We start from the raw sequence: 25,519 nt of genomic DNA, 5'->3' as shown, positions 1-25,519 counted from the left end.
TCTCTGCATACTCTGGGTGGCAGTTCTTTTGTTTCATCTTTCATTTGCAGCATTTCAGCGATGGCGTTTAGACCAAAAGCTTTTCGGGATCTTTCTTGGCTTAATTTTTGATTTCACTACATAATAATATGCATCCAATCTCATCAATGCGGGCTTTGGCCAGAATCAAGCATTCTAGTATGTAGCTTGAGTTTGATTCTCCACGATGAAGCATGCATGTCCTATATGTGATCCTCGTCAATCACGTAGAACGGTGGCTGAGCAGAGGCTGAGCAGATCTCCGTCAGCCACCGTTCTCCGTGGCCTTGGCACCTGGGAAAAAGAATGATTTGATTCGACGTACGCATCTGGCCAATTATGTCTTGCAGCACGTAAGCGCGTGGCAGAAGTCTCCAAATACTATTTTGGGATCTTTAATTCCCAGTCTACCATTTACTGCCTCTCTTATCTTTCTTTCTTCTTTCTTTTTCTTAGTTGTAGGTCTCTTATAGCCCTACATCACCCACGGATCCTGGGTATATCTCAGACATGAACGATACCACCGCACAGGGCTGGATTGGCGAACCTGACGGTCGGGGAACGTGGAGTATCCTATCCACCTGTATCCTCACAATCGTTCTCTGTTGCTGGACATCCATGTCCCCAAATTTACCTGCCAAATCCGATGGCAAGTTCAAGATCTGGAGATATAAATTCGATCTTGCTTTTATGACGGTTCTCGGGTCTGAATTCGTATTGATGGTGGCTCTGGGTCAATGGTCATCCGCACGTTATTCACTTAAGGTAACAAGTTACTTCTAGGACGGTTTTGGTATTAAAGCTGATTGAACAGAAATTCCACAAGGCTGGATACGAGGACTGGACTATCCAGCATGCCTTCTTCGCCAATATGGGGGGATTTTTAGTCGAGCCCCCGGAAATAGACCTACCTTCGTTCCCATTGGATGCGGAGCAGCTCTATACCCTAGTAAGGGAGGGTTATGTCGACTATCCTATCTTACAGGAGGAGGAAATTGAAGATAAGAGCAAATCAGGTGGACTAGCTAGGTGCGTGCCACGATATCTGGTCCTATGTACTGTACTTACCTCGATAGATTGTTCACAGTAGCGCAAGCCCTCTGGTTCACGTTAAACTGTGTCACTCGATTTGCCCAGGGTATTTTTGTTACCACTCTTGAGCTCACCACTCTGTCCTTCGTTCTAGTCTTCATAATAACATCCTACTGCTGGTATCACAAACCTATGGATGTCAACCGACCAATCACTTTGAAGCTCAATACCTCTGTAGCTGCAATTCGGAGAAATCACCACCGAGGCCCCGAATCGAAGTGGTATGAGACACCATTTGAATATCTCTCACGGGATGAGTGGTTTCTTGCTCGATTTTGGAGATACTACATTCAGATCCTACACTACATGCATATACCGCTAGTAACTCAGCCCCAACGACGACCATATGATCGCATTCCAAGTCATTACTTGCTAAATGTTGACATAACGGCTGAGGTGATCGCTACCCCGACAATTGTTTTTTTCAGTGCTATGTTTCTTATTGCCTGGAATTCTCATTTCCCTACCGCGGCTGAGAAATTACTTTGGCGTATTGCTAGTGTGAATAGCATATCCTATGCGTTGATTGGAGGGCCTCTTTCGCTATATTTTCAGAAAACCCTGTTTGAAGCGAAGAAAAAAGAAGAAAGAGCACAAGCTAGGTTGAACCGGAAACGAGCAGCCAGGGGATGGATCGATCGTTTTACTACGAAGCTCAGAAATATTCATCCTGATCAGGATCCTGAGTTGGAGATTCCTCTTCGCGCGTTGATTCCAATTTCCTTGCTGTGTGCCTTATATTGCGTAGGTCGAGGGTTTATCTTGACGGAAGACTTGATTGGATTGAGGAGTTTGCCAAAGAGTGCTTTTCAGACGGTTACTTGGTCAAGATATGTACCTCACTGGTAGTTATATCTGGTGGATTATTTTGACTGATATAAACGAGGCCTTAGACGCAACTTCTATGTTCCATTATGATAGATGATGACAGAATCGACTGGTGGATGTACCAAAGGATTTACTCATTACTGGTTTCTCTTCCTTGTTCGTATTAGGGTTTTCTTCGTAGATAGATGCCTCATCACAACATCTGCAAATTAGGGTTTGGGAATACGGCGGAATTACAAGAATGTCCCAAATATCGGGGGGTTTTTTTCCTATATTTCCTAAACAATTTTTGTTTTTTCAAAGAAAATGAAATACGCGCGGCAATCCGATTCAAGACCCTTAACTATATATCTAAAACCAAAAGCAGAAGCAAAAGCCGAGCCCCCGATCGCAAGATCGAAAAAAGGGGGATCTCGGAGAATTTTCTTCTGATAGGCACCAGCCATGGGCTGTGAAGGACCAGGGGAATTCCACATGCAAGGCTAACGGAGAAAGCATCGACTAATAAACCAACTAGGAAGCCTATCAGAAGGCTAAAAACGCTAAAAACGCTAAGAAGGTGCGTGGAAGAACCAGCTAGGCTCCCCGGTCTCAGCTACGCCACGAGATTGCATAGAAGACCCATCTAATAGGCTAATATAGCGTACAATTTCCGATATACAAGACTTCTTTCAAGATCAACCCTGACCTTCCACTTAAGTAGCCGAATCGGTCTTGCCTAAGGCTTTCGGACATTTTGGAGTAGATCGGCGATCAGCTTTGAGCTTTCAAATTCTCCATACATCCATAAATACTATCTTACATACCGATCTCTTTATGGAACTAGCACGTCATTCAAATTAACCCAAAAGTCAATGCCCATCAATACATGTAAAATATAGTGGAGGCAGCATTCCCAATTCTTCCATGATATTCAGCAGTTTCACATAGTCCACCCTTCTATAAGACGAAAGAGGAAACTCCCATCACAGCCAAGGGACAGCCACCAGCGGTAACCGCTCGGATTGGATCTGAAGAGTCCACAGCGGACTCGCAAACCAGTGGGGTTGCCGAGTGGTTCATCGACTTTTTGGAAATTTGTCTATTTTGGTGGAATTGCCGATGAGGTTTTTTTTTCTTCCTCTCCACTGAACCAAGAGTAGGTGAATTGTAGATCGGAATGTGCAGTTTTCCTCCTACACATGAAATATACGGAGTGCCTATTTCAGACTGAAACGAACCATAGGGTCCATTTTGTTTTATTTTTGGCTTTTTTTTTTCTTTCAATATCGAAGACGCAATACTTGCCCCCGTTTTCTGCCTTACCTCCGAGGTCATCGCGTAACCTCGGGTGTTCCGTTTCATAGCAGCTGTTAGAGTGAATTGACTCGCGATTTCTATATGGATTGAAAGTGCATGTATCCATATATTCATCCAATCTAATGATACCCGGATACAAAGAATACCCCTCTGGTAAAACTCGTAGCACAACCCGTGACTCTCAATGTGGTGTTTTACGCAGAAGCCAGCACCCATATCCCAATGTACAGGATCCCCATATTAATGTTGGTGACCAAAAGAAAAAGTCGCTGGACAAAGAACCAAGGAAATAAACAAACAAGATCGCTAGATGTGAGAACCCAAAAACAATATGGCACTCAGATGGACGTCACGCCGCCGACCCGATATAGCTCCCGAAGTGCAAGATACTTTCAACCACGTGAGCTCCGCGGCCGTGAATTTTGCGAGGACGAGTCGTGCATGATATCTGGCGCCCGGGGACCAACCATCCAATCCTCCATAGCGAGCCATTCACTCCAGCTACGCTCAGCAGCCTCAATTTCGGAATCGAGGGGTCCCTGCAAAGGACGCAAGAACGGGATGGTTTCCAGTGGGGGGATGTCGTAGTCCTTTTTCACAGAGGCCCAGCCGCCGCTCTTTGCGGCGAAGAGGTAGTTGCGGCGTTCTTGCTCGTGCATGGGTCCCACACCGCTGCCCCAATCGTCTCCGAAGAAGCCGTGCAGCACACCTGGGAAGTCCATGCCTGTTGCAACCAGTCGGCGGATGTAGGGAATCAGTGATATAGAGGGTGGGCCTGGGGGTTGTGTGCCCGGTGGGGTGTCGCTGGAGGAAGACGAGGAAGATGTGGATGGCGAGGTTGAATCGAAGACTGGGTTCGGTTGGCGCTGGAAGGGGAGTTGGATGTTTAAGAATGTGGAGAGGGCCTGGACGGGAACGCTGTGTTGGGCATGATCTAGGAAGTAGCGCTGACAGCTTTGATAGTGCGGATACCATTCAAAGATATCGAAGTTTTCGTCTGGTCGTCCCGGTGAGGCGCTGGCTAGACCGATCATGATGGCCGGGTCAAATTGTGGATGGGAGTTCATGGATGGTTGTGAAGATGAAGGTGAATAGGATGTTGAAGTTGAGGTTGAGGCTTGTAGTCTTGGGGGATTTACTTGTCTATTTTCCCTCGTGCTTTTCTTAGTTCGTGTTCTCTCTCTCTTTGCTGGCTTGTTCAGGGCTGCGCTTCTTTTCCCGAGTTCTGGGAACACAGTGGGGTCGAATTGCGGCCCCAAATTAAGTGAACTGGAGGGGCAGTTGGAATGAAATGCAGAATGGGGAGGGATTTGTTACTTAGAAAAAATATCCCTACCTCGACGGACTAGGAGAGATACTCGGTGTCGTGAAGGGGAGGTCGGGGAAGATGTGGGTGCAGAGCGGAACAGATCCCTGATGGTTCCGAGTCCCCCGCGAGATTGCGGCTTATCGATGGACATTTGTTAGGGAACCATCTAGGAGATTCAGATGAGAGACTTGGGGGGAGGGGGGAGATATTCATGGAATACCCATGGATATCATGTATGAAGCAAAAGAACTGTAAACATACATGTGCGTTCTAATTCCTCGAAGAGATGGAGAAATAAAAAGGAAAGAGAAAAATCACCTGAATCCAAGAGAAAAAAAATATGTTCTGGAAGGTTCATAGAAGAGAAATGGGGTACTAATAAGAGACACAAGTTAACGTGTGTATACGGAGGATTTCTGAATCGGATCCATCGACGACGGGTCTATCCGGTCAGGCCAATCATTCTGAGATCTGTTTGACCACGGGTCGACTGTGGATATCGATCTAGGGCAAGTTGTGATTTTGAATTTTTTTTTTTTATACCATAATATATATATTAATACGTCTATATTACAATTTACATTCCGTACGGAGTACCTAGGACTTGACTATCGATAATGGCTCCTCACTTTATTATCATAGCAACCTGCTTCTAAATATTATTCGCCCAGATAAATATGACCTGCTAATAAGATCCTCCTTTTGGCAAAAGGCTGGTTCAGGACATGACTTCATCGAATAACTGGATCACTGGATCAGGAGAAAAAAAAGGGGGTCCCTCAAGACTGGGACCTCCTGGATTGTCTTCAACCAATCTAAGCCCGGGCCTACTCGCTGCAAGGTGCCTAGTCATGATTGGAATATTAGTCGAGAATGTCTGCCTATTCCATTGTCAGCATTGCCTATGGTGTTAGATATATTGAATCATGTGCCCTGCAGAGTACAGAGCATTCCGTGTCATAATCACTTTCATAATTGAGTCAAAAAGTAACCTGGGAGTGACGTTTTTATAGTGGGTTAACATATCTAAGTCAAACACAGTTAAGTCGATCTGTATACTCCCGAGCTCACCCCTACCTGCCAAGTTCCCACAAACCGGGTTCTTCAATATCGCGTGCAGCACATAAGACCCAGAACCCACTTCGGCTTTATCCCCATCATTCAGCATTCAGAGATTTCTTATTATTTTTTTCTTATCATACGCATTCCGAATCGAGTTCTTACATCAAACCTGGTTTTCCCTCAGGGGTCACAGACACAACCTCATGAAAGCAGCCCCAGCAGCCCCAAATGGCGTCACTAGAGCACACGAGCTAGGATCTACTAAACAAACAAGGGCCAGGGCAGGGGCCACTCGTCGAGCTGTGATAGTCAGAGCCCCCTTTAGCGGGGGTCAAGCTCTGACCATATCGCGCCCAGATAAGAAATGACAGGAGCTGATCTTAAGGGGGGACCATCTCTGTACTCCGTATGGGGTACTCTGCTTCATATTGAATACCAATTACGAATTCAATCTCGATGTGGTTTTTTCTTTGTCTCCTTTTCTGGAGTCCATATGGGTCCCTTTCCAGCTGCACAAAATACTGTGTGGCGCAGACCAAGGGAGGTAAATAAAGGGCGAAACTATGTGTGTCGCATCTCCTTGACACTTCTTGTTTTGAAGATTATAATATCGGAGATTTTAATTGGACCGAGTTTAATACATTCATCTCTGACCGATTCTAATATTTGAACGAATCCGAGCCATCCGATCCTTCTCTCTTCTCCGCTATCCCCGTGAAGTCGCCACCTGCGGAGCTCCCAGCCAGGTCCACGCATTTTTCCATTTGACAGATGGGATATCTATCTACTTATATGACCTGTGTCACGATGCAATTAGGAGTTGCAGTTCGAGTCAACCAGTCGGAATAACGAAGTGGCCAAGAAGGGTGTGATTCATGAACGCGGCTCGACATGCAACGATGCAACGATGCGATGGACTCTCTAGCAACCGCTACCATTCGAAAATCGATAGATCATGACTCCTTCGCATAGCTCTTGCTCAATTCGATAGCGCGCACGGTCTATGATATGCACTGGAGACCCCAAGGCTCTTAAACACGGAAAGCGCGGCAGACACGCTGGTCTGCCCCGGTAATGACAACCGTTGCTTTTCTTGCATCAGTATACAACCACGCTGAACAGTTATGATACATCCAATCCAGGCGCTGGAGAATGCAGTCTGTCTGAAACTGCCTGACCTCGATCCCAACAACCAATACGCATAATCCGTACTCAAGTCTTCGGATACCATACCCCTGGAAAGGTTGCGGAGCGGGTGAATAGATTAAGGGGAATTCAAGCTCTTCTCCAATGATCATACCCTTGGTCGTCGACACACAGCACTTGAAACAATACGGTCGCTATGGATTTGAGTCGCTCTAGCCATGGTTAAATGCTATACGGGGCACACTGCAGCTGGTGGGTATCCGGATAACGCTCGGCAACGAGTAGGCGACCGGGTTTCGGTTGCCAAGAGTGTACGAATACGACGTATACCGTTGTAACCTTGGTGCTGTTGATCGTCGCCGACAGTAGTAGCACTACTCCGTACCCAAGCTCGCAGAGCACAGACATGGGCTACCGCCGACAGCCATACTCAGAATCAGAAGCGTGGAATTTCGAATTCTTTCTGTGATCGGTAAGTCACAGGGTAGCGATGAGCAGCATTGTCGCCATCAGTGATTTCGTCGCAACTCGACATTTGCAATCATCACATCCTTCAGAAAACATACGTGTGTCGCGGCGGAGAGCATATGCACAGGTCACATCAATCTTCCGTCGAGGGGAAAACGGTGAACCCTAGGCATCCTTCACAACAAGGTCGCTAGCATTTATATAGCAGAGGGGTGTCAAACACGATCTATCAATTCACGCCCCAACAGCCGACACGTGTCACCACACAGCACTAACTTTGGAAGCCGATCAGCGTGATAGCCCCAACCCCAGCTGAAAGTACTCCGTACTCCGTGATGAAAAGAAAAACAATAGCAAACAGTGTGAATACTCTCGCATTGTTCACTGATATCTTTCATTTTCTTATTCACCCTTGTACATGATAATATATTGTACAATCTCGTATTCCCCAACCCCGCGAATAGCGCGACACTGGCGATCACTAGCTTACTCGGTAATAACGCCCTAGGCGACAATCTTGTGTAAACTAATCTTGTGTAAACTTGTGTGTCATGGGTGCATGGGGTCCTTGATAGTGGATACTAGACGAATGGGAAGTTTGCTAATGTCATTTTGCGGTGCTGGATCGGTTGTTGACCAGAACGCCGCTTTCCTGGTCGATTGTCTGGGGAAATGGACAGTTCTGCGTGCCCTACTTGGATACATCGATAAACACTTTAACAAAGCTATTTGTTTCCAAAGACTTAGTGTATCTCCTCAATAGTGCTAGAATATCTTTGTGATAGGTCAGAGAATTCCGTACTAATTGTGATAATAAATATGGGTTCTGATGGATGTTTGGATATCGGGAGTTGGTGGATAACCTAAGCTAGTGCTGAGGCAAGCGTGGAATCGAGGCTCATTGTCGTTTCCACGTGCCAGGGTTGAATGCTACAGAAGTCTCTTGCACAGTATATGTTTTTTTCGCCTTCTTCCGCTGTCTACCTACAAGACTGGGAAGGGGAACACATTATCTTGAAGATGTCTGAAATGACCGCTGAAAAGACATCATAAGGTCGCATAAGCGGCCGTCTACCCTTGTCTTTATATGAATCATTATCGAAGCTGATAGGTCGGTATTTGGTTGTAGGTTGACTGCCTTGGCAGATACTGTTATTTCCATAGCCTGTAGTCTGTTTGCTGATCTTATGGATACTTTTATCGGGATATATATTAGGGTAATAGTCTATATTTAAATGGCAAATAAATAGCTAGCTATATGTGCTTGATCTCCTCTGCTAAGTGAGGCTTTCCTTTCTGAGCTGCCACTATCTTCGTGAGAGCGCTCAGAGTCAGGCTCACTGAGTAGATTCAGGTCCGGTCTCAGACTCACTGATTACTCAGAGACCGCTCAGTCGAGAGTCATCTATTGAGCGCCCAGCCTACATTTCCTTAGCTCGAGTCATGTTGGAAATGTATTGTCATAATCATGGCATATGGGTGTTAGCATATGTCCGCTAACATAGATGTCATCAAGATGGTATACAGGCTTCTCTCCGCCCTTCTCGGCTCAGAGATCATGCCACTGGGGGCAGTCTAATGACCAAACTGAACGTGAACGTTAACCCGAATACAATCATTCTCAGCCAGGGGTGAGCGCTTTCTATCTTAAACGTGTTCTGGAGGATTTCACTAACTAGCCAGACAGCCAAAGCCCTCTTTGAGGTCGAACACTGAGGAGCATATCATATCGTGAAGTGATAGAGTCCAAAACACGATCGGGCATAAGGATCGGGTAAAAGTACATTTCCGATTGCTGTTATCCTGGCCCTTATCTTATTATATGTATTCGTCTAGGTCAAATGCGGAATGTGCTATCTATAAGTGTCTATCAGACTCCCGACCTAGGAGTTACCATATCTTCGCGAACGTGATACTTACTAGGAATATACTATACTCGAATTTATTCCTTTATAGAAGAGCACTTAGTCCTCTCCTATAAGGATAGATAGATCACCGCCTATGCCTAGGACGAACTTAGCAACCGCGAGCGTAACCACGCCTGTGAGGAATATAAGAGGGCCATCCGTATTCTTCGTTCTCTATGAATCTATATACCTAATACTGGAAAGCACAACGTTTTGTATCAAAGGGAGATAGGAAACGTGGCCATGTTGGACTTCGAAACTGCTATAGAATGTCCCTAGTCAGAAAATGTGCCTGATACCGAGCTGCTGTTGCTGTTTGGGGATTCTATCTTCCGTGGATACACGAGTGGTGGGTATTCATGCTATATCATTCTGGTACCACGCTTGCTTTTACTTGGGTATTATTACCCATTATCGCCTTCGAACTCCTCGAGTCTTTGTAGTTAGAGCTAGCTTCTTGACCTGATAAATTCAACATTCTTGGAAATGCGTCGAAACTACCTGATAGACACCATTAGTACCATGATATGTTGCTCAATTGTCCGGAAGTTAGGACTCCCAGAGGCCGAATCAGAAGTTATACATAAGAAAGTCCCTTGCACAGAGTATGTTTTTTCCGCCTTTTTCTACTGTCTACCTATACGACTGAAAAGAGGAGAAACCGTCTTAGAGAAATCTCAGAACGAATGGGAAACCCACCGAGAGCCCCATTAATTGAAAATGCCATTTCACAGCCCTGTACGAAAGATATCATAAGACCGCATAAGCGGCTGTCTACTCTTGCCATCTTTAGACTTGAGGCTGTGCAGTGTATGGGCACTCCTGGAAAGGCCAAGAAATGGCATAGGAAATCTGGTACGTAGGTGGTCCATGCCTGAGGAATGTGCATTGACTACATGAAACCCAACCTCAAAACATTATGTTCATAACGGAGAACACCATGCGGTATATAAATTTAGTACTACATCCGAATGAAGGGAGTCCCTTATATAAAGCAAGTATGGGGTAAAGGTAATGAATTGGTTATATTCAGCCTCTCATTCGTCAGGTGAGATGCAGGGAATCACTCAAATCCAGAGGCTATTGGCATGTGATTCAGGTAGCACGCCATAGCAAGGCTATGAGCAAAAGAACGTCCAATGTACTTATGTTAGTGCCCCACGTACTACCATGGAGACTCCGGACCACTTGTAAGCTAGATGTACCCGATCTACCCGGTACGAACCGGTCTCCACGTTTGCGATTCTCCAAGCACGTTATCTTCCCCAAGATCAAGGAACCTCCCGAGATAAGAATGCATATGTAGACCTCGGGAAGAGAGTCACGGGGTACCAGGAGTCAACCTAGTCCTGACCACAGTCATCCCTGGAGGCTAAAAAATAAGCTTCTGGATCTGCAGGGAAGTCCACTGGGTCCTGAGGGGCCTTTGTCCCACAAGTGTAAAGTGTCATGTGTACCGAGTACCGAGTAGGAAATCGGTTGTCTATGTTCTAGTCCACTCGATATAAACGTGAGCAAATTATTTATTATACATCATACCACCTAAGTGACCTCGGGAATGATAAAAAGGCGGAGGCTCGCCCGATAACTGATTCTACATCTGGGTTGTCGGTGAGAATCCCTGCAGCAACCCCAGGAACCCGAGCGAAGCGCAGCCTCCGCAAACCGCTGCAAGGAGTGGAGAGGTGCGTCCGGACTTTGGCATTATGCGGAGAGCTGCAGCGGGCAACCTCTAGATTGGCGGACGGTCGCATGATTTTGATCCCCCAAAATCCTAAACATCATGATATTTGCAATGATATACACCGTATGACCGTTATCTATGCAGGCAGCACTCCGTGGGAATATCCCTAGGTTGTAACATAAGATTAGGGATAAATTAAATGCCAGATATGTATGTTGTGTACTCCATACTCCATACTAAAGTTTATGTGTATCTAAGTAGAGTACTTGGCAGGGCCGACCATCGGATCCAGTGCAGCTGGTCTTGGCGCCACTCGGGATTGGTGCCTGACCCAAGGGGAAAACTTGGAAATCTGCACCGAGATGAGTATTAGGTGGCAATTGACTGGACGGGATCTTGAGTCTTGGGTCTTGGGTCTTGGAGTGGTATGGATACTTCTACAGCATACATCACGATGAACATTTGGATTTTGAAAATACCCCTCTGCCCCTCTGCCCCTCTACCCCTCTACCCCTCCATTGCATCTAGTGGGGTGACAGATTGCTTAATTTAATGAGAGTAAGCGAGTCAAGATAAAGGCAATGAGTAAAAAGTGTTTGAGAACAAAAAAAGACGATCAGATAAGCTCGGGCCAAATATGGAAAGCCCCATTTTTTCGATTGCCGTTTGCGGTATAGCTGGCACGTGACTGACCTGCAGCCGTGCTGAGTTGCCGAAACTGGTAGCTGGTGGCGGAGAACTCGAGCTTTTATTTGCCTTTTCTTTTTTTTTTTTTTTTTTTTTTTTTATTCCAACTTTATAGGATGCTACCTAGGTAGGTACTTGCCAATAGGTCATACTACTCATCGCATCATGCATTTTTAGTTACCAAGTCTTTCAGCCTCTGATAGAAATCAATTTATGTACGGAGTACGGAGTAAGAAATGAATAATTAATATCGGAGAGGACCGATCCGAACGAATTGAACACGGAAGAGAAATGTCAAGACAAGGAAGATTTAGGAAGTCAAAAGCCATTAACGAGTTATGATTGATGGGAAGTTAAACGTGTAGTGAGGTTTTTGGTTGAAGAGATAAGGGTCAATTCTTGTGACCTTAAACCATAAGATAACATGGAGCGGGCCCCGAACTTCGGACGTTCTTTCCACGGAAATCACTGGAAATCATTGGGTTTCATCTTTTCCTCGATTGGATCTTCCACTTCTCATTCGTGCAACCTGGTCTGCTTGGGTTCATTGTAGACTCTCTGGACATTTTCCAACTCCCGTTCCTTTTCCCTCCCATCACCCGGAATCTCTCGTCCGACTCCGGCTTCGAATCTCCACATCTCTATATATTTGTACACTCCTCCCCTTTCCATTCTCTCTCTTCATCTACTCTCTAAAATATCTTATACTGCTCGTGGGCACTCATATATTTAATTTATAAGATCATTGCTAAAGCATTGATCTACCTTCCTCAACGAGTAATCCAGCCCAGTCGAAATGATGCAGAACCTCCCCTTCGAGCCTGAGTTCGAGCAGGCCTACAAGGGTATGTCTCTTCCTTTCCCCCCCTCTCCCTTTCAACGTCAGATCACAATTTGTCCCGAATTGATCCGTCACCCATCGGCATCTTCTCGGCTTGGCTCCACCGCGGGCATAATTTCGGGGTGACTAAGCTAATCCCGAATCATTGGAACAGAGCTTGCCTCCACCCTCGAGAACTCCACTCTTTTCGAGAAGAAGCCCGAGTACCGCAAGGCCCTTCAGGTCGTCTCCGTCCCCGAGCGTGTCATCCAGTTCCGCGTGGTCTGGGAGGATGACAAAGGCCAGGTAAGAATTTTAGCTTCCGATTTCTTCCAATTGCCATTCTAATTGCCACCTAGGTCCAAATCAACCGTGGATACCGTGTCCAGTTCAACTCCGCTCTTGGCCCCTACAAGGGTGGCCTCCGGTTCCACCCTTCGGTGAACCTGTCCATCCTCAAGTTCCTCGGATTTGAGCAGATCTTCAAGAATGCCCTGACCGGCCTGAACATGGGTGGTGGTAAGGGTGGATCTGACTTCGATCCCAAGGGAAAGACCGATAACGAGATCCGCCGCTTCTGTGTCTCCTTCATGACCGAACTTTGCAAGCACATCGGTGCCGATACCGATGTTCCCGCCGGTGATATCGGTGTCACCGGCCGCGAGGTCGGCTTTATGTTCGGCCAGTACAAGAAGATCCGCAACCAGTGGGAGGGTGTTCTCACCGGCAAGGGCGGCAGCTGGGGCGGCTCCCTCATCCGCCCCGAGGCCACCGGCTACGGTGTTGTCTACTACGTCGACCACATGATCAAGTACGCCTCCGGCGGCAAGGACTCCTTCGCCGGCAAGCGCGTCGCCATCTCCGGTTCCGGAAACGTCGCCCAGTACGCCGCTCTCAAGGTCATCGAGCTCGGTGGCTCTGTCGTCTCCCTCTCCGACTCCCAGGGTGCTCTCGTCATCAAGGGCGAGGAGGGCTCCTTCACCGTCGAGGAGATCAACACCATTGCCGCGATCAAGGTCGAGCGCAAGCAGATCGCTGAGATCGCCTCCACCGAGGCCTTCAGCTCCAAGTTCAAGTACATCCCCGGTGCCCGCCCCTGGACCAACATCACCGGCCGCATCGACGTCGCTCTCCCCTCTGCCACCCAGAACGAGGTCTCCGGCGACGAGGCCAAGGCTCTCATTGCCGCTGGCTGCAAGTTCATCGCTGAGGGCTCCAACATGGGCTCCACCCAGGAGGCTATCGATGTCTTCGAGGCCCACCGTGTTGCCAACCCCGGTGCCGCTGCTATCTGGTACGCTCCCGGTAAGGCCGCCAACGCCGGTGGTGTCGCTGTCTCTGGTCTTGAGATGGCTCAGAACTCTGCTCGTGTCAACTGGACCCGTGAGGAGGTCGACTCCCGTCTTATGAAGATCATGGAGGACTGCTTCAACAACGGTCTTGCCACCGCTAAGGAGTACGTTACTCCTGATGAGGGTATCCTTCCTTCCCTTGTCTCTGGCTCCAACATTGCTGGCTTCACCAAGGTCGCCGAGGCCATGAAGGAGCACGGTGACTGGTGGTAGATCAGTCGCCCCCCTATATAATATGGGTGGTGTTCTGTGATGATTTCTGTCCTCTCTTGAGGAGAGGCAGCTTCGATGCATTTTCTTTTTAAAATAGCTTTTTACCCTTTTGTCAAGCGTGTTACGGATAGAGGCGCCGGTTTTCCAACTGTTGCATTTGATTGATATCCCCACTTGAGCACCGCTGTTTGTTTTGGTTCTGCACTTGGGATTGTCATGATGATAATGAAATTCAATGAATGATTAAAAAATATTTGTTTGGTCCTGTAAACTCTAGAGGTTTTTATCAGAGTAGCTGGTTTCTCGAGACTGCTCAGGTGGGCCTCGACGATTACCTGAAGTCTTTTAATTCTTTGACCCCATGAAAATTCATAGTCCTAAATTACATACGCAGGTCCTCTCGGGTGCTGTATCTGTTATGACTTTCGTGCTGTCGTAGAACATCCCGTCCACAGGTACATATTTTGACTTGCGGCTTGAGGCAGAAAAAAATATCCAAGTCACGTGCTAGAAAATGATGACCATCACGTGATGATTACATAACTGCTTTCACAAGCCCCGGGGCGCCAACCTAAGAAAGAGCTATCCTCACAGCCTCAAGGCCAGCGATCTATTCCTCTAATGAAAATGTTTAATGCAAGTCTGTAACTTGCAATCTCATTTTTAGATTTTTCAGGGTGCAGTGTTATGTTGGGAAGATGACAATGCTGCCGGACAGGGCAATCCCCGAACAATGGAGGACCTTCCTCCATCAATGTTTGGCCAATCGTATAGATATAGACGAGTTCACGGACTTGTCAGGGCTGATGTTCGCCCGCGCACCAGTTAAGGAGACTGAGCTCCTCGATCTGCTTCTTGAAGCTCGCGCTTCATCCAGTGTTACCTGGGACCCTCTTTTGCCGCTGTACGTCGATGGACTGTGCAAAGTTGGGAGGGTTAAGTCTTCTTCTGCGCTGGCGAGTCTATTAAAGCACTCTTCTGTTCTAGATGCGTCGGGGTCTGGTGAAGGCGATGGTGGAGCACCAGGCTCACTCTCCAAAGCCAAGAAGCAGAAACCATCCACTCTCATGACAGATATCAAAGTCATCCAGGATGTCATGGTCTTCATTTCGACTGGGTCAATCCCTGAGACTGTGGTTGAGGCTACAGATATCTACTCTACCACTGTAGACTGGATTATGGCTGTCGTGGCGTGGCACAACCACAGCCTGGACGTTTCGCAGCAAACGGGCGGCTTGATGGGGTCCCCTGACGCAGTGTCATTGTTCGAGTCGCTTGGGATTCTACTTGCAGCTTTGTCTGGGACCAATAAAGGACTAGAAGCTCTGTCTAGTGATTACAATCAAGGTAAATCTACATTGTCCCTGCGCTTGGTGATGATCTCACATATTCGTTGAACGTGTATTAACAGATTTTCGATAGCGTTGAAAACCAAATTGGGACAGGCTCTGTCAAGCTATTTACCTCTCTGTATCGATGTCTCTCTGCCACTTCGGCATCGCCTTGAAGAGTTACAGAAAGTATTCAATCTTTACCCCGGTCAATCTTCTAAGTCTCTGGATGGGCCTGCTATCGACAGCGTGAATGTCAATGCCCTTCAGTTTGAGTCTTCTGTCATGGATGGCCCAGTTGTGAACACTAGAGCTGGACTCTATGTTTATATCAATTCGATGGTAAGCTTCTCTCTACCTTGCGATTTTGGGTTCATGGCTGACGAACAACAGGTTGTGGGACGTCCTTTGGTTGATGATACCATTCTGATCAACTACCTCACCAATAGATACCAGGTGAGTCCAATTAACCCAATTCACTTCTTTCTCACTAGCGAAAGTGATTCAGTTCATTTCTTCCTCGCTTGTCAGTATAGCTGAGATCATTTGATTAACCCCTCACCAGGGCCACAATGACGTCCTCATTGAGGAAATCATTACAGCTGCCTTTGATGTTCTTTCCAACGGCGTATATCGCAATGAATCCAGCCGCACGATGCTTCTGTTCCGATCTTTCCTTGTTAACAAGCTTCCCGCCTTTTTCGCAGCCATCTCGGCGGCATCCATGGTGCCAATATCCATGGAGATGTGCATCAGTCACGCATTGAGCCGTTTGGACCCGAACGCATTCCCTTCCTTCTCTCAGATTTTCTCCATGCAAGGGAGCAGTGTTCTATCAGATGCTCGCCAGGAGTTCCTTTTTGCTTGTGCATCGCACAAGCTCATCCAAGAATCCAGCATTGAACAGCTTCTCGGGGAGAACCCTATGCAAACATTGCCTGGTGGTGGTCCTTATGTCAAGGACGATCTTGTTTCGCAAATCAATAACAACCACGAACGTGCTGAGCAACTAATTGGCGAGATCGAGTCGATGGAGGGTAATGCAGGCGCAATAGTTGGCGCTGTGGTCGATGTATGTTCTAGACTATCCGATATATGTTTTCCGGGAATACTTAAATGCTAACTTCGTCAAGGTCATGCATAATTTGTGTCATCAGAAGGAGACAATGACGCTCAAGAATATCTGCAACTCACTCTCACGTCGCCCACAAACCTTGGACGTCATGTTATTGTTTAGAACTACAAAGCAAGTGTTACAACCTCTTTGTGCTGTCCTTGATTCGTGGAAGTGGGACGAGGATCAGGGTGAAAACCAGCCTGTATATGATGAATTTGGCAGTATATTGTTGCTGGTTCTCGCGTTCAAATATCGCTATGACTTGAGTCCTTCTGATATGGGTATCTCGAGCAGCGATTCGTTCTTGTTGAAACTTTTGGACCGGGGCGCTTGCAGCCAGAAGCTGACCGACTTGAGCGAGAAGCAAAACAAAGATCTTAGCGCTTGGATAGGAGCTCTGTTCATTGCTGAGGGCATCAGTGAAGAGACCATGTCCTCTTGTAGCCCACACGAATTTTACATGCTCGTGACAACTCTATTTGATCAGAGTCTTGGTGCATGTGAGTCCGGAAAGCTTGATTTCGACACTTTGAAAGGAGGATTTGAATGTAAGAACATCGTGACGCGGTCGCTTCCCAATACTCAGCTAACCATAATACAGATCTGCTCGAGCCCTTTCTCCTCCCGTCCCTGGTTGTCGCATTGACATGGCTGGGCAACCACATCTGGGAATCAGAGAACGACCCTACAATCCCCATCAAAACGCTCCACTCCCTAGTCAAACCCAGCTCAATCTCCGGCGAGGCCCAAGCCATCCACCAAACAGTGCTAAACATAACCGGCTGCCCACTAGAAGAACAACTAAAGAATGTCCGAACGAGAAACCAGTCGCGGACAGATATCAAACCAATCCTTGACGCCCTGGAGCCATACGTCTCCTTCCGCCGCGTTGGCAGCTGCCACCGCTCCGAACTCGACACCTGGACCTCCCATACCGCAGGTGGGCTAATAGCCAGCATCCGCACAACCCTCCAAGCCCTTGTCCTCTGGAGCGCCAACGCAGGAATCAACATGGCCCCACACGCATACACGCACCGGCAATTACTAGCAGGGATCCGCATCCTGGGCGCAACACGCGTGCTAGGCGCGATTATCGACGAAGTCAAGCAGCAGACTGAAGCAGGCAGCGGACATATCGCACTGGACATTGCGACAACGATGGTGTGTGCTCCGATGAACGAGTCCTTCGCCGTCGATCAAAATAATTACCACCCAGTTGACCCGAGCAAGGAGGCTTTACCGCGGTGTACGATCTTGACGCTGCGCGATGCCTTGTCGCTCCAGCATGAGAACGTGCCTAAGATCTCCGAGAGTGATCCGCTGCGCGCGGAGGTTGTGGTGCGGCTTGCGCGTCGGGTCAATATGCTCATGGCCCCACCGTCGCAGGTCTCGAATATCGATGTCTCGAATATTATTCAAACTATGCATCTTGGCGTTGAGGGGCAGGAGGACCGGATAGACCTTGAACCTTCTGCTGCTGATGTTTCGCGTCATGAGGATGATTCGGATAATATCAATCAGATGCTTGATAAAGCGGCGGCGGATGCAGCGGTGGCTGGGATGGATGGCACTATTGATGTTGGTCAGGATATGGGCCTTGATTCTGGAGCCGGAATGGATGCTATTGATGATGTGCTCAATGCGGCGGATATGGCGGTTGGAAATCCCGAGTTCCTTGATTTGGATATGGAGGGTATGTTCTAGGTGATGTGATGACTTTGTTAAGTTTGCTTTGGAATCTTTGGAATCTTTGGCGCCTATGGACTCGCAGCCTAATCATTGCATGGCATTTTATTCGATTCGTTTCTGGGGAAGGATGATTTATTGAACGGCAATGAAATTTTGGATCCTTCTGCAAGAATATATCATGAATGACCCGTCATATAGAACTAGTGTAAAGGGCATCATTGCGGACTTGTGAATTCACGAGAAAATAAAATTAGAAAGTGTCACCCGCATACATATCCCTATAGCATGGTCGAATCGTGCATGCAAGAAAAGACATCATCATCTTGCGCTTCGGTACACCATAGAAACAAAGCATAACGTCTATTCTAGGAACGACCCGATATCCCATTAATCATCGCACCACGATGCAAAACCATGGTTTCGATTGTGTTCTCAAGTTTCCAGCTTGTAAACCCCCTGAGCCAGAGATCAGTTTCTCTACAGCTTTCAGGGCTGGGGTGCTTGATTGGGTGCTCATTGAGATTGGGGTTACTGCTATCATACCTGAGAAACAGGGGGTGGCAATGATTGTAGTGAGCTTGGTGTTGGGCTGTCTTGGGAATATTGGTATTGACCCACACGAGAAAATATATTTACAACATACGTGATGTGTAGTTTGCGTATCTTTATAGGTGAGTACTCAAGTTTACATTCTATTCATAATCTATATGCGTTCCGTAGAGGCCACTTACTACGCGTTATACTGGAATATATATATCGACTAGCGGGTTGCTTGATTTTCTTGGGCTAGAATACTGTTGGGCTAGAAGACGAAGTAGAAGAGAAGCGGAAGGACGCTCTATGTTAACTGTCAACGATGCGTGCCTGACAAGGCCTTCTTATCTATACCACAGGACCTTATGCTAAGGAAGCTTCACAAATTGAGTTACTTAGCCAATTCTAATGGCTTGAGGATGCTCGTGGGAATCTCTTGCTGCAGTGCGAGGAGTCCTAACTACGCAATACGTCTATACAGCATCTACAGCCTCTACTTAACATCTGCAAGTTGGGTCTTGAAGAATATACTATGATCATTGCCGGCAATTCTCGTACGAGAGACATTAGAACCGCGACCTAGAAGACAACCCTCTTATTTCTGCACATGTCAGACAAAATAGTGGGCCGCTTATGTGGCATGTGATGTCATTTTGGTGGTGATTTTGGTAGTCTTCTCGAAAATTCTTTTGAGATGTCTTTTGAGGTACATGTATGTTCTTTCATAGGTACAATATAGAGCGTAGGAAAGGCGAAAGAAAAGTACAAAATGTGCAGACGACCCTTCAATGCGTAAGTCGAGCTATACCTCTTTTTCAAGACTCAGTGGGGGGAGACTGCTCAATCAGAAGATTCAGTCCTTTGATAGAAGTCAATTTCATCTGAAACAACAGACTGAATAAACAGTTCGCGATTATTGGTTGCTAGTAAATGGAGAATCTTGTGAATATGTGTTCAAATCTATGCATAGCTGGCCCACATGTACATTGTTGCCCGAAGCACGGCTCCCGGCACAGAGTAAGGCTCGATAACTCCGCCTACCCCGCTGCTCATAAAAAAACCAGATCGTTCCGATGTACCCAAGGTGGCATGTGGTGCTCTCGAGAGTCAGGTCTAGACGTGGAGTTGGAAGCAGACCACGTAGATGAGGCTGGTTCTTGTAAAAATCTCAAAGAGCATCCGTGGGCATCTTTATACAACGATGGATCCGGGCAAGCAGCCGCAAACTTCCTAATTAGGAACGAGGCGCATATTTCCTCATTGGGAAGAGATAAGGCCGGGCTAGAATCGGGTAGAAACCTTGGAAGTCGGCTAGACACTCGGCAATGCGATTAGATAAGCCCGGGTAGATCGGGATCGTCAGGGAACCCGTGTTATCGGGATTATCAGCCCCTAGAATATTCATGGTTTCTGCGCCTCGGCATTGATGATTTCCGATCCATATAGGGCAAAGCTGTTGCGAGTTCAACTTTCAAAGGAACTTGGGTACTGAGAAGTGTCTTAATCTCCAACTTTAAATTTGATCAATACATAAACATCCGTTGATATGATTGTTTTGCCACCTATGACGAATATTGCGTTGAATTTTGTAGCCCCTCATGCTGATAGCAGGAGCGGAAATTTGCTGCTAATAGTAATCCGCCCTGGAATATGAAGTGGGAACGATTATTGATCATAATCTGTTATTAGTCCGAGGCAAAACATACTACCTTCTACAGTAAAGCCCTAAAAGCCTCATGTATCTAAACACAACAGAAGTCGGATGGATCGGACATCTCCCCGGCTTCCAATGATTACCTCTTTGGTAACCATTATCGGATAGCCTGCAAAGAGTTCATTTGACCCAAGATTTGCCAAAAAGTGGGTTCCAGTTCCACAATGGAAGTCGGCCTCTGTGCCGTGTTTTCCAGGTCCCGATGGATCTAATCATAGGAGTGAAACAATGCGTGTAGCCAGTGCATTAATAGCAATAATGAAAGACCCATGGTCTCTTCCAGCCAATGAGGGGCCAATAGCCATTGCCAGCTACATATTCTGCGGATATGGAGTCGGCACGCATAGTGACTCGCCCCTTTGCTGAATCTTTTAGGATAAATATGCTGGTCTCCCCAATTTTAATTGACTTGTTGTTCTAGAATAATTTTCTCATCCTCTGACCAATCTCCACTCTTTCAAAGTCTCCTATCATGGAGCAGCATCCCCGCCCCGATGATGCCTCGCTGCACAGCGAATACAACAATGAAGACGAAAATAATAATCAAAACCCGGGCAACTCAGCTATTCACAAGCTTAACACTCACGATTTCACTAGTGTGGAGACCCTGCATGTACCCCAAGCCAACATCCACGAGGCAAAGAGTACCGAGACTCTGAATGTCGACAATGATACTCCCCAGCAACCCAAGAAGACTGCGCAGTGGAGTATGACGCCGCAAGTAGTCCGGAATGCGGAACGTGACGAAGCAGCTGGATTCAAGAGGCGCGAGCTAGGTGTCACATGGCAGGGCCTGACTGTCGAAGTTCTTGCTGCCGAAGCCGCCGTCAACGAAAACATGATCTCGCAATTCAATGTTCCTCAATTGATCAAAGACTTCCGCCGAAAACCACCACTTAAATCGATCTTGTCAGACAGTCATGGATGCGTCAAGCCTGGAGAAATGCTGCTTGTGCTGGGACGCCCTGGTTCAGGATGTACCACGCTGCTCAATATGCTATCAAACCGTCGCGAAGGTTATCATACCGTGAACGGTGATGTGCGTTTTGGAAGCATGACCCACAAGGAAGCACAGAACTATCATGGCCAAATTGTGATGAACACAGAAGAGGAACTGTTTTACCCCCGCCTAACAGTGGGCCAGACCATGGACTTTGCGGCCAGACTTAAGGTTCCTTTCCATTTACCAGATGGATGCCAACATGCCGATGAACACACAGTTGAGACAAAACAGTTCCTTCTAGAGTCTATGGGAATTTCTCATACGGCTGATACCAAAGTTGGAAATGAGTTCGTCCGTGGTGTATCCGGTGGCGAGCGGAAGCGAGTCTCCATTATTGAGTGTCTCGCTACTAGGGGCTCTATTTACTCTTGGGATAACAGTACCCGTGGTTTGGATGCCAGTACCGCATTAGAGTGGGCAAAGGCCCTTCGTGCTATGACTGATGTTCTCGGCCTTTCCACTATCGTGACGTTATACCAGGCAGGAAACGGAATTTACAACCTCTTCGACAAGGTCCTTGTCCTTGACGAGGGAAAGCAGATCTACTATGGCCCTACAGCGGCAGCTAAACCTTTTATGGAAGATCTCGGCTTCGTCTATACTGACGGTGCAAACATTGGTAAGTCTTTCTTACATTTGACAAACAATCTTGATTATCAACTAACCTAAAACAATAGGCGACTTCCTCACTGGTTTGACAGTCCCAACAGAGCGCAAAATCAGACCCGGATATGAACACACATTCCCCAGAAATGCAGACGCCATTTTGGCTGAATACCAAAAGTCCAGTACTTACCAGCGTATGGTCTCATCATATGACTATCCTGACACCGAGGTCTGCCGCGAGCGCACAGATGCATTCAAGGAGTCTGTTGCGTGGGAAAAATCCAAACACCTGCCCAAGGGTAGTAGTCTGACCACCAGCTTTTGGGTCCAGCTCATCGCATGCACCAAGCGACAATATCAGATTCTGTGGGGTGAAAAGTCAACATTCATCATCAAACAGGTTCTCTCTTGCGCCATGGCATTGATTGCCGGTTCTTGCTTTTATGACTCGCCAGACACTTCTGCAGGTCTCTTCACCAAAGGTGGTGCTGTTTTCTTTTCGCTCCTATACAACTGCATCGTTGCCATGTCTGAGGTCACTGAATCTTTCAAAGGCCGTCCGGTTTTGATCAAACACAAGGGCTTTGCTATGTACCACCCGGCTGCGTTTTCCTTGGCTCAGATCATGGCGGATTTCCCGGTTCTATTGTTCCAGTGCACTATCTTCTCGGTCGTGATCTATTGGATGTCTGGTCTGAAACATACCGCGGCTGCTTTCTTCACCTTCTGGATTATTTTGTTCTCGACAACTCTTGTAAGTAGTCGGTTTTGGAATTCAAGGCCGTCAGTTTATCGACCATGGACTAACTCTCACATCTTCAGTGCATTACCGCTCTCTTTAGATTCATCGGATCCGCTTTCAGTACCTTCGAAGCCGCGTCGAAGATTTCAGGAACTGCAGTCAAAGGCATTGTCATGTATGCTGGTTATATGATTCCCAAGCCTCATATGAAGAACTGGTTCCTTGAGCTGTACTACACGAACCCCTTTGCTTATGCCTTCCAAGCTGCCTTGTCAAACGAGTTCCACGATCGCCATATCCCTTGTGTTGGTAACAACCTGATCCCAAGTGGTCCTGGCTACGAGGACGTCGGGGCGGAGAACCAAGCTTGCGCGGGTGTCGGCGGTGCTTTGCCAGGCGCAAATTACGTGACTGGCGATCAGTATCTTGGATCGCTCCACTACAAGCACTCTCAATTGTGGCGAAACTTCGGTGTTGTCTGGGCCTGGTGGGGGTTCTTCGCTGTCCTGACAATCATCTTCACATCCTACTGGAAATCAGGTGCTGGCTCCGGTGCTGCTCTTCTCATTCCCCGCGAGAAACTCAAGCAGCACCACGCCGCCATTGTGGACGAAGAAGCACAAAATAACGAAAAGACTGTTGCTCGTGAGACTGTCGACGAGCCCGTCCAGGCTCAAGATGATAATCTCTCCCGAAACACCTCAATCTTCACCTGGAGAAATCTCACGTACACTGTCCAAACCCCCACGGGCGAAAGAGTGCTACTGGATAACATCCACGGATGGGTCAAGCCAGGCATGCTGGGCGCCCTTATGGGATCTTCTGGCGCAGGAAAAACGACGCTACTCGATGTACTTGCTCAGCGAAAGACAGACGGTACCATCAAGGGTTCCATCATGGTTGATGGTCGTGAGCTCCCAGTGTCTTTCCAAAGAATGGCGGGATATTGTGAACAACTAGACGTGCACGAGCCATTTGCAACTGTGAGAGAAGCATTGGAATTTTCTGCTCTTCTTCGCCAGTCTCGCAACGTCCCTAAGGCAGAGAAGCTCAAGTATGTTGACACTATTATCGATCTTCTCGAGCTCCATGACCTGGCAGATACTCTCATCGGAAGTGTTGGAAATGGACTCAGCGTCGAGCAAAGAAAGCGTGTTACAATTGGTGTGGAACTGGTGTCTAAACCTAGTATTCTCATCTTCTTGGACGAGCCTACCTCGGGCTTGGATGGACAATCGGCCTATAACACCGTTCGTTTCCTTCGCAAATTGGCTGATGTCGGTCAAGCTGTTCTGGTGAGTCATCGATTTCTTCAATTCAACAACCCCAAGATCTATTGCTAACATGTCACGTTCTAGGTTACGATTCATCAGCCCTCGGCGCAGCTTTTCGCTCAATTCGACACTCTTCTTCTCCTTGCAAAGGGCGGAAAGACGGTATACTTTGGAGACATTGGCGATAACGCAGCCTGCGTTAAGCAATACTTCGGCCAATACGGGGCTCATTGCCCTACTGAGGCCAACGCAGCTGAGTTCATGATTGACGTTGTTACTGGCGGTATTGAGGCTGTTAAGGATAAGGACTGGCATCAGATCTGGCTCGACTCTCCTGAGCAAACCCGCATGATCACAGAACTGGATGGAATGATTGCGGATGCTGCTGCTAAGCCCCCTGGAACAGTCGATGATGGATTCGAATTCTCCATGCCTCTTTGGGAGCAGACCAAGATCGTCACTCAGCGGATGAATGTCGCGCTTTTCCGGAATACCAACTACGTCAACAACAAGTTCTCCCTCCACATCATCTCAGCCATGCTCAACGGTTTCTCCTTCTGGCGTCCTGGTCCCAGTGTGTCAGCTTTGAACCTGAAGATGTTCACGATCTTCAACTTCGTCTTCGTTGCTCCAGGTGTCATCAACCAGCTTCAACCCCTCTTCATCCAGCGTCGTGATATTTACGACACTCGTGAGAAGAAGTCGAAGATGTACTCCTGGGTTGCCTTCGTCACCGGATTGATTGTTTCCGAATTCCCATATCTTTGCATCTGTGCGGTCCTCTACTTTGCCTGCTGGTACTACCCTGTTTGGAGACTTCCTCATGACTCGAACCGGTCTGGTGCCACTTTCTTCATGATGCTGATCTACGAGCTCATTTACACTGGTATTGGTCAATTCATCGCCGCCTATTCGCCCAACCCGACCTTTGCTGCACTTGTGAATCCATTGATCATCAGTACTCTTGTCATCTTCTGTGGTGTCTTCGTTCCTTACACGCAGCTCAACGTGTTCTGGCGGTACTGGATGTACTACCTCAACCCCTTCAACTACGTCGTCTCTGGCATGTTGACCTTCGGCATCTGGGGTGCCAAGGTCACTTGTAATGATGATGAATTCGCTTTCTTCGAGCCGCTCAACGGCACCACCTGCATGGAATACCTGTCGGATTATATGTCCGGCGCTGGCCGCAGTATCAACCTGATCAACCCCGATGCTACCGAGGCCTGCAAGGTCTGTCAATACACCGACGGAAGCGATTTCCTGCAAACCCTCCACATCAAGAACTACACTACTGGATGGAGAGATATCGGTATCGCGGTCATCTTCGCCATTAGTGGATACGCTTTGGTTTTCGGACTCATGAAGCTGAGAACCAAGGCTTCGAAGAAGGCCGAGTAGGTTGATTATTTGTCCATCCTTTGCCTTGAAGCCCTTCATTTTGTTGTTGGAATCCTCATTGATTGAGCCTTTCCATTTTCACCATCTTCTCTTCATTTTCTTCCTTTCTTCTGTCCATACATTACTCCCTTCCCTTACAGAACCATTTCTTTACTCCTGTTATACACATTGGCTCCAGAGTCCCACACTGTGCATATCTTCATTTTCTCTCTTGTCATCGCGC

At 47.4% G+C, this 25,519-nt stretch overlaps 5 protein-coding genes across 5 annotated transcripts; 4 read left to right on the top strand and 1 right to left on the bottom strand.

Moving 5' to 3' along the window:
- Positions 1-528: 528 nt before the first annotated feature.
- On the top strand, positions 529-1,959 carry N7500_010868 (uncharacterized protein; the record flags this gene model as incomplete). The annotated part of the gene is made up of 3 exons (XM_056682006.1): positions 529-783; positions 833-1,047; positions 1,095-1,959. The coding sequence occupies 3 exons, from the start codon at positions 529-531 to the stop codon at positions 1,957-1,959; spliced, it is 1,335 nt and encodes a 444-aa protein (XP_056527415.1).
- Positions 1,960-3,629: 1,670 nt separating this feature from the next.
- Positions 3,630-4,304, bottom strand: N7500_010867 (uncharacterized protein; the record flags this gene model as incomplete). Its single annotated transcript, XM_056682005.1, has 1 exon — positions 3,630-4,304. One exon carries the CDS (start codon positions 4,302-4,304, stop codon positions 3,630-3,632), a length of 675 nt encoding a protein of 224 aa, XP_056527414.1.
- Positions 4,305-12,287: 7,983 nt separating this feature from the next.
- On the top strand, positions 12,288-13,885 carry N7500_010866 (glutamate dehydrogenase; the record flags this gene model as incomplete). Its single annotated transcript, XM_056682004.1, has 3 exons — positions 12,288-12,345; positions 12,496-12,626; positions 12,680-13,885. Exons 1-3 carry the CDS (start codon positions 12,297-12,299, stop codon positions 13,883-13,885), a joined length of 1,386 nt encoding a protein of 461 aa, XP_056527413.1. The 5' UTR covers positions 12,288-12,296.
- An 806-nt stretch (positions 13,886-14,691) lies between these two features.
- Positions 14,692-18,037, top strand: nut1 (putative RNA polymerase II mediator complex subunit Nut1; the record flags this gene model as incomplete). Its single annotated transcript, XM_056682003.1, has 6 exons — positions 14,692-15,232; positions 15,308-15,558; positions 15,610-15,672; positions 15,782-16,288; positions 16,350-16,881; positions 16,935-18,037. 6 exons carry the CDS (start codon positions 14,692-14,694, stop codon positions 18,035-18,037), a joined length of 2,997 nt encoding a protein of 998 aa, XP_056527412.1.
- A 2,705-nt stretch (positions 18,038-20,742) lies between these two features.
- On the top strand, positions 20,743-25,296 carry N7500_010864 (ABC transporter; the record flags this gene model as incomplete). Its single annotated transcript, XM_056682002.1, has 4 exons — positions 20,743-21,892; positions 21,951-22,633; positions 22,702-23,916; positions 23,980-25,296. 4 exons carry the CDS (start codon positions 20,743-20,745, stop codon positions 25,294-25,296), a joined length of 4,365 nt encoding a protein of 1,454 aa, XP_056527411.1.
- Positions 25,297-25,519: the final 223 nt, after the last annotated feature.

The sequence above is a fragment of the Penicillium coprophilum genome (assembly GCF_028826855.1).
Source record: "Penicillium coprophilum strain IBT 35676 chromosome Unknown utg000007l_segment0_segment0, whole genome shotgun sequence".
In the NCBI taxonomy this organism is placed as follows: Eukaryota; Fungi; Ascomycota; class Eurotiomycetes; order Eurotiales; family Aspergillaceae; genus Penicillium; species Penicillium coprophilum.
This window is presented reverse-complemented; position numbering and strand designations above follow the sequence as displayed.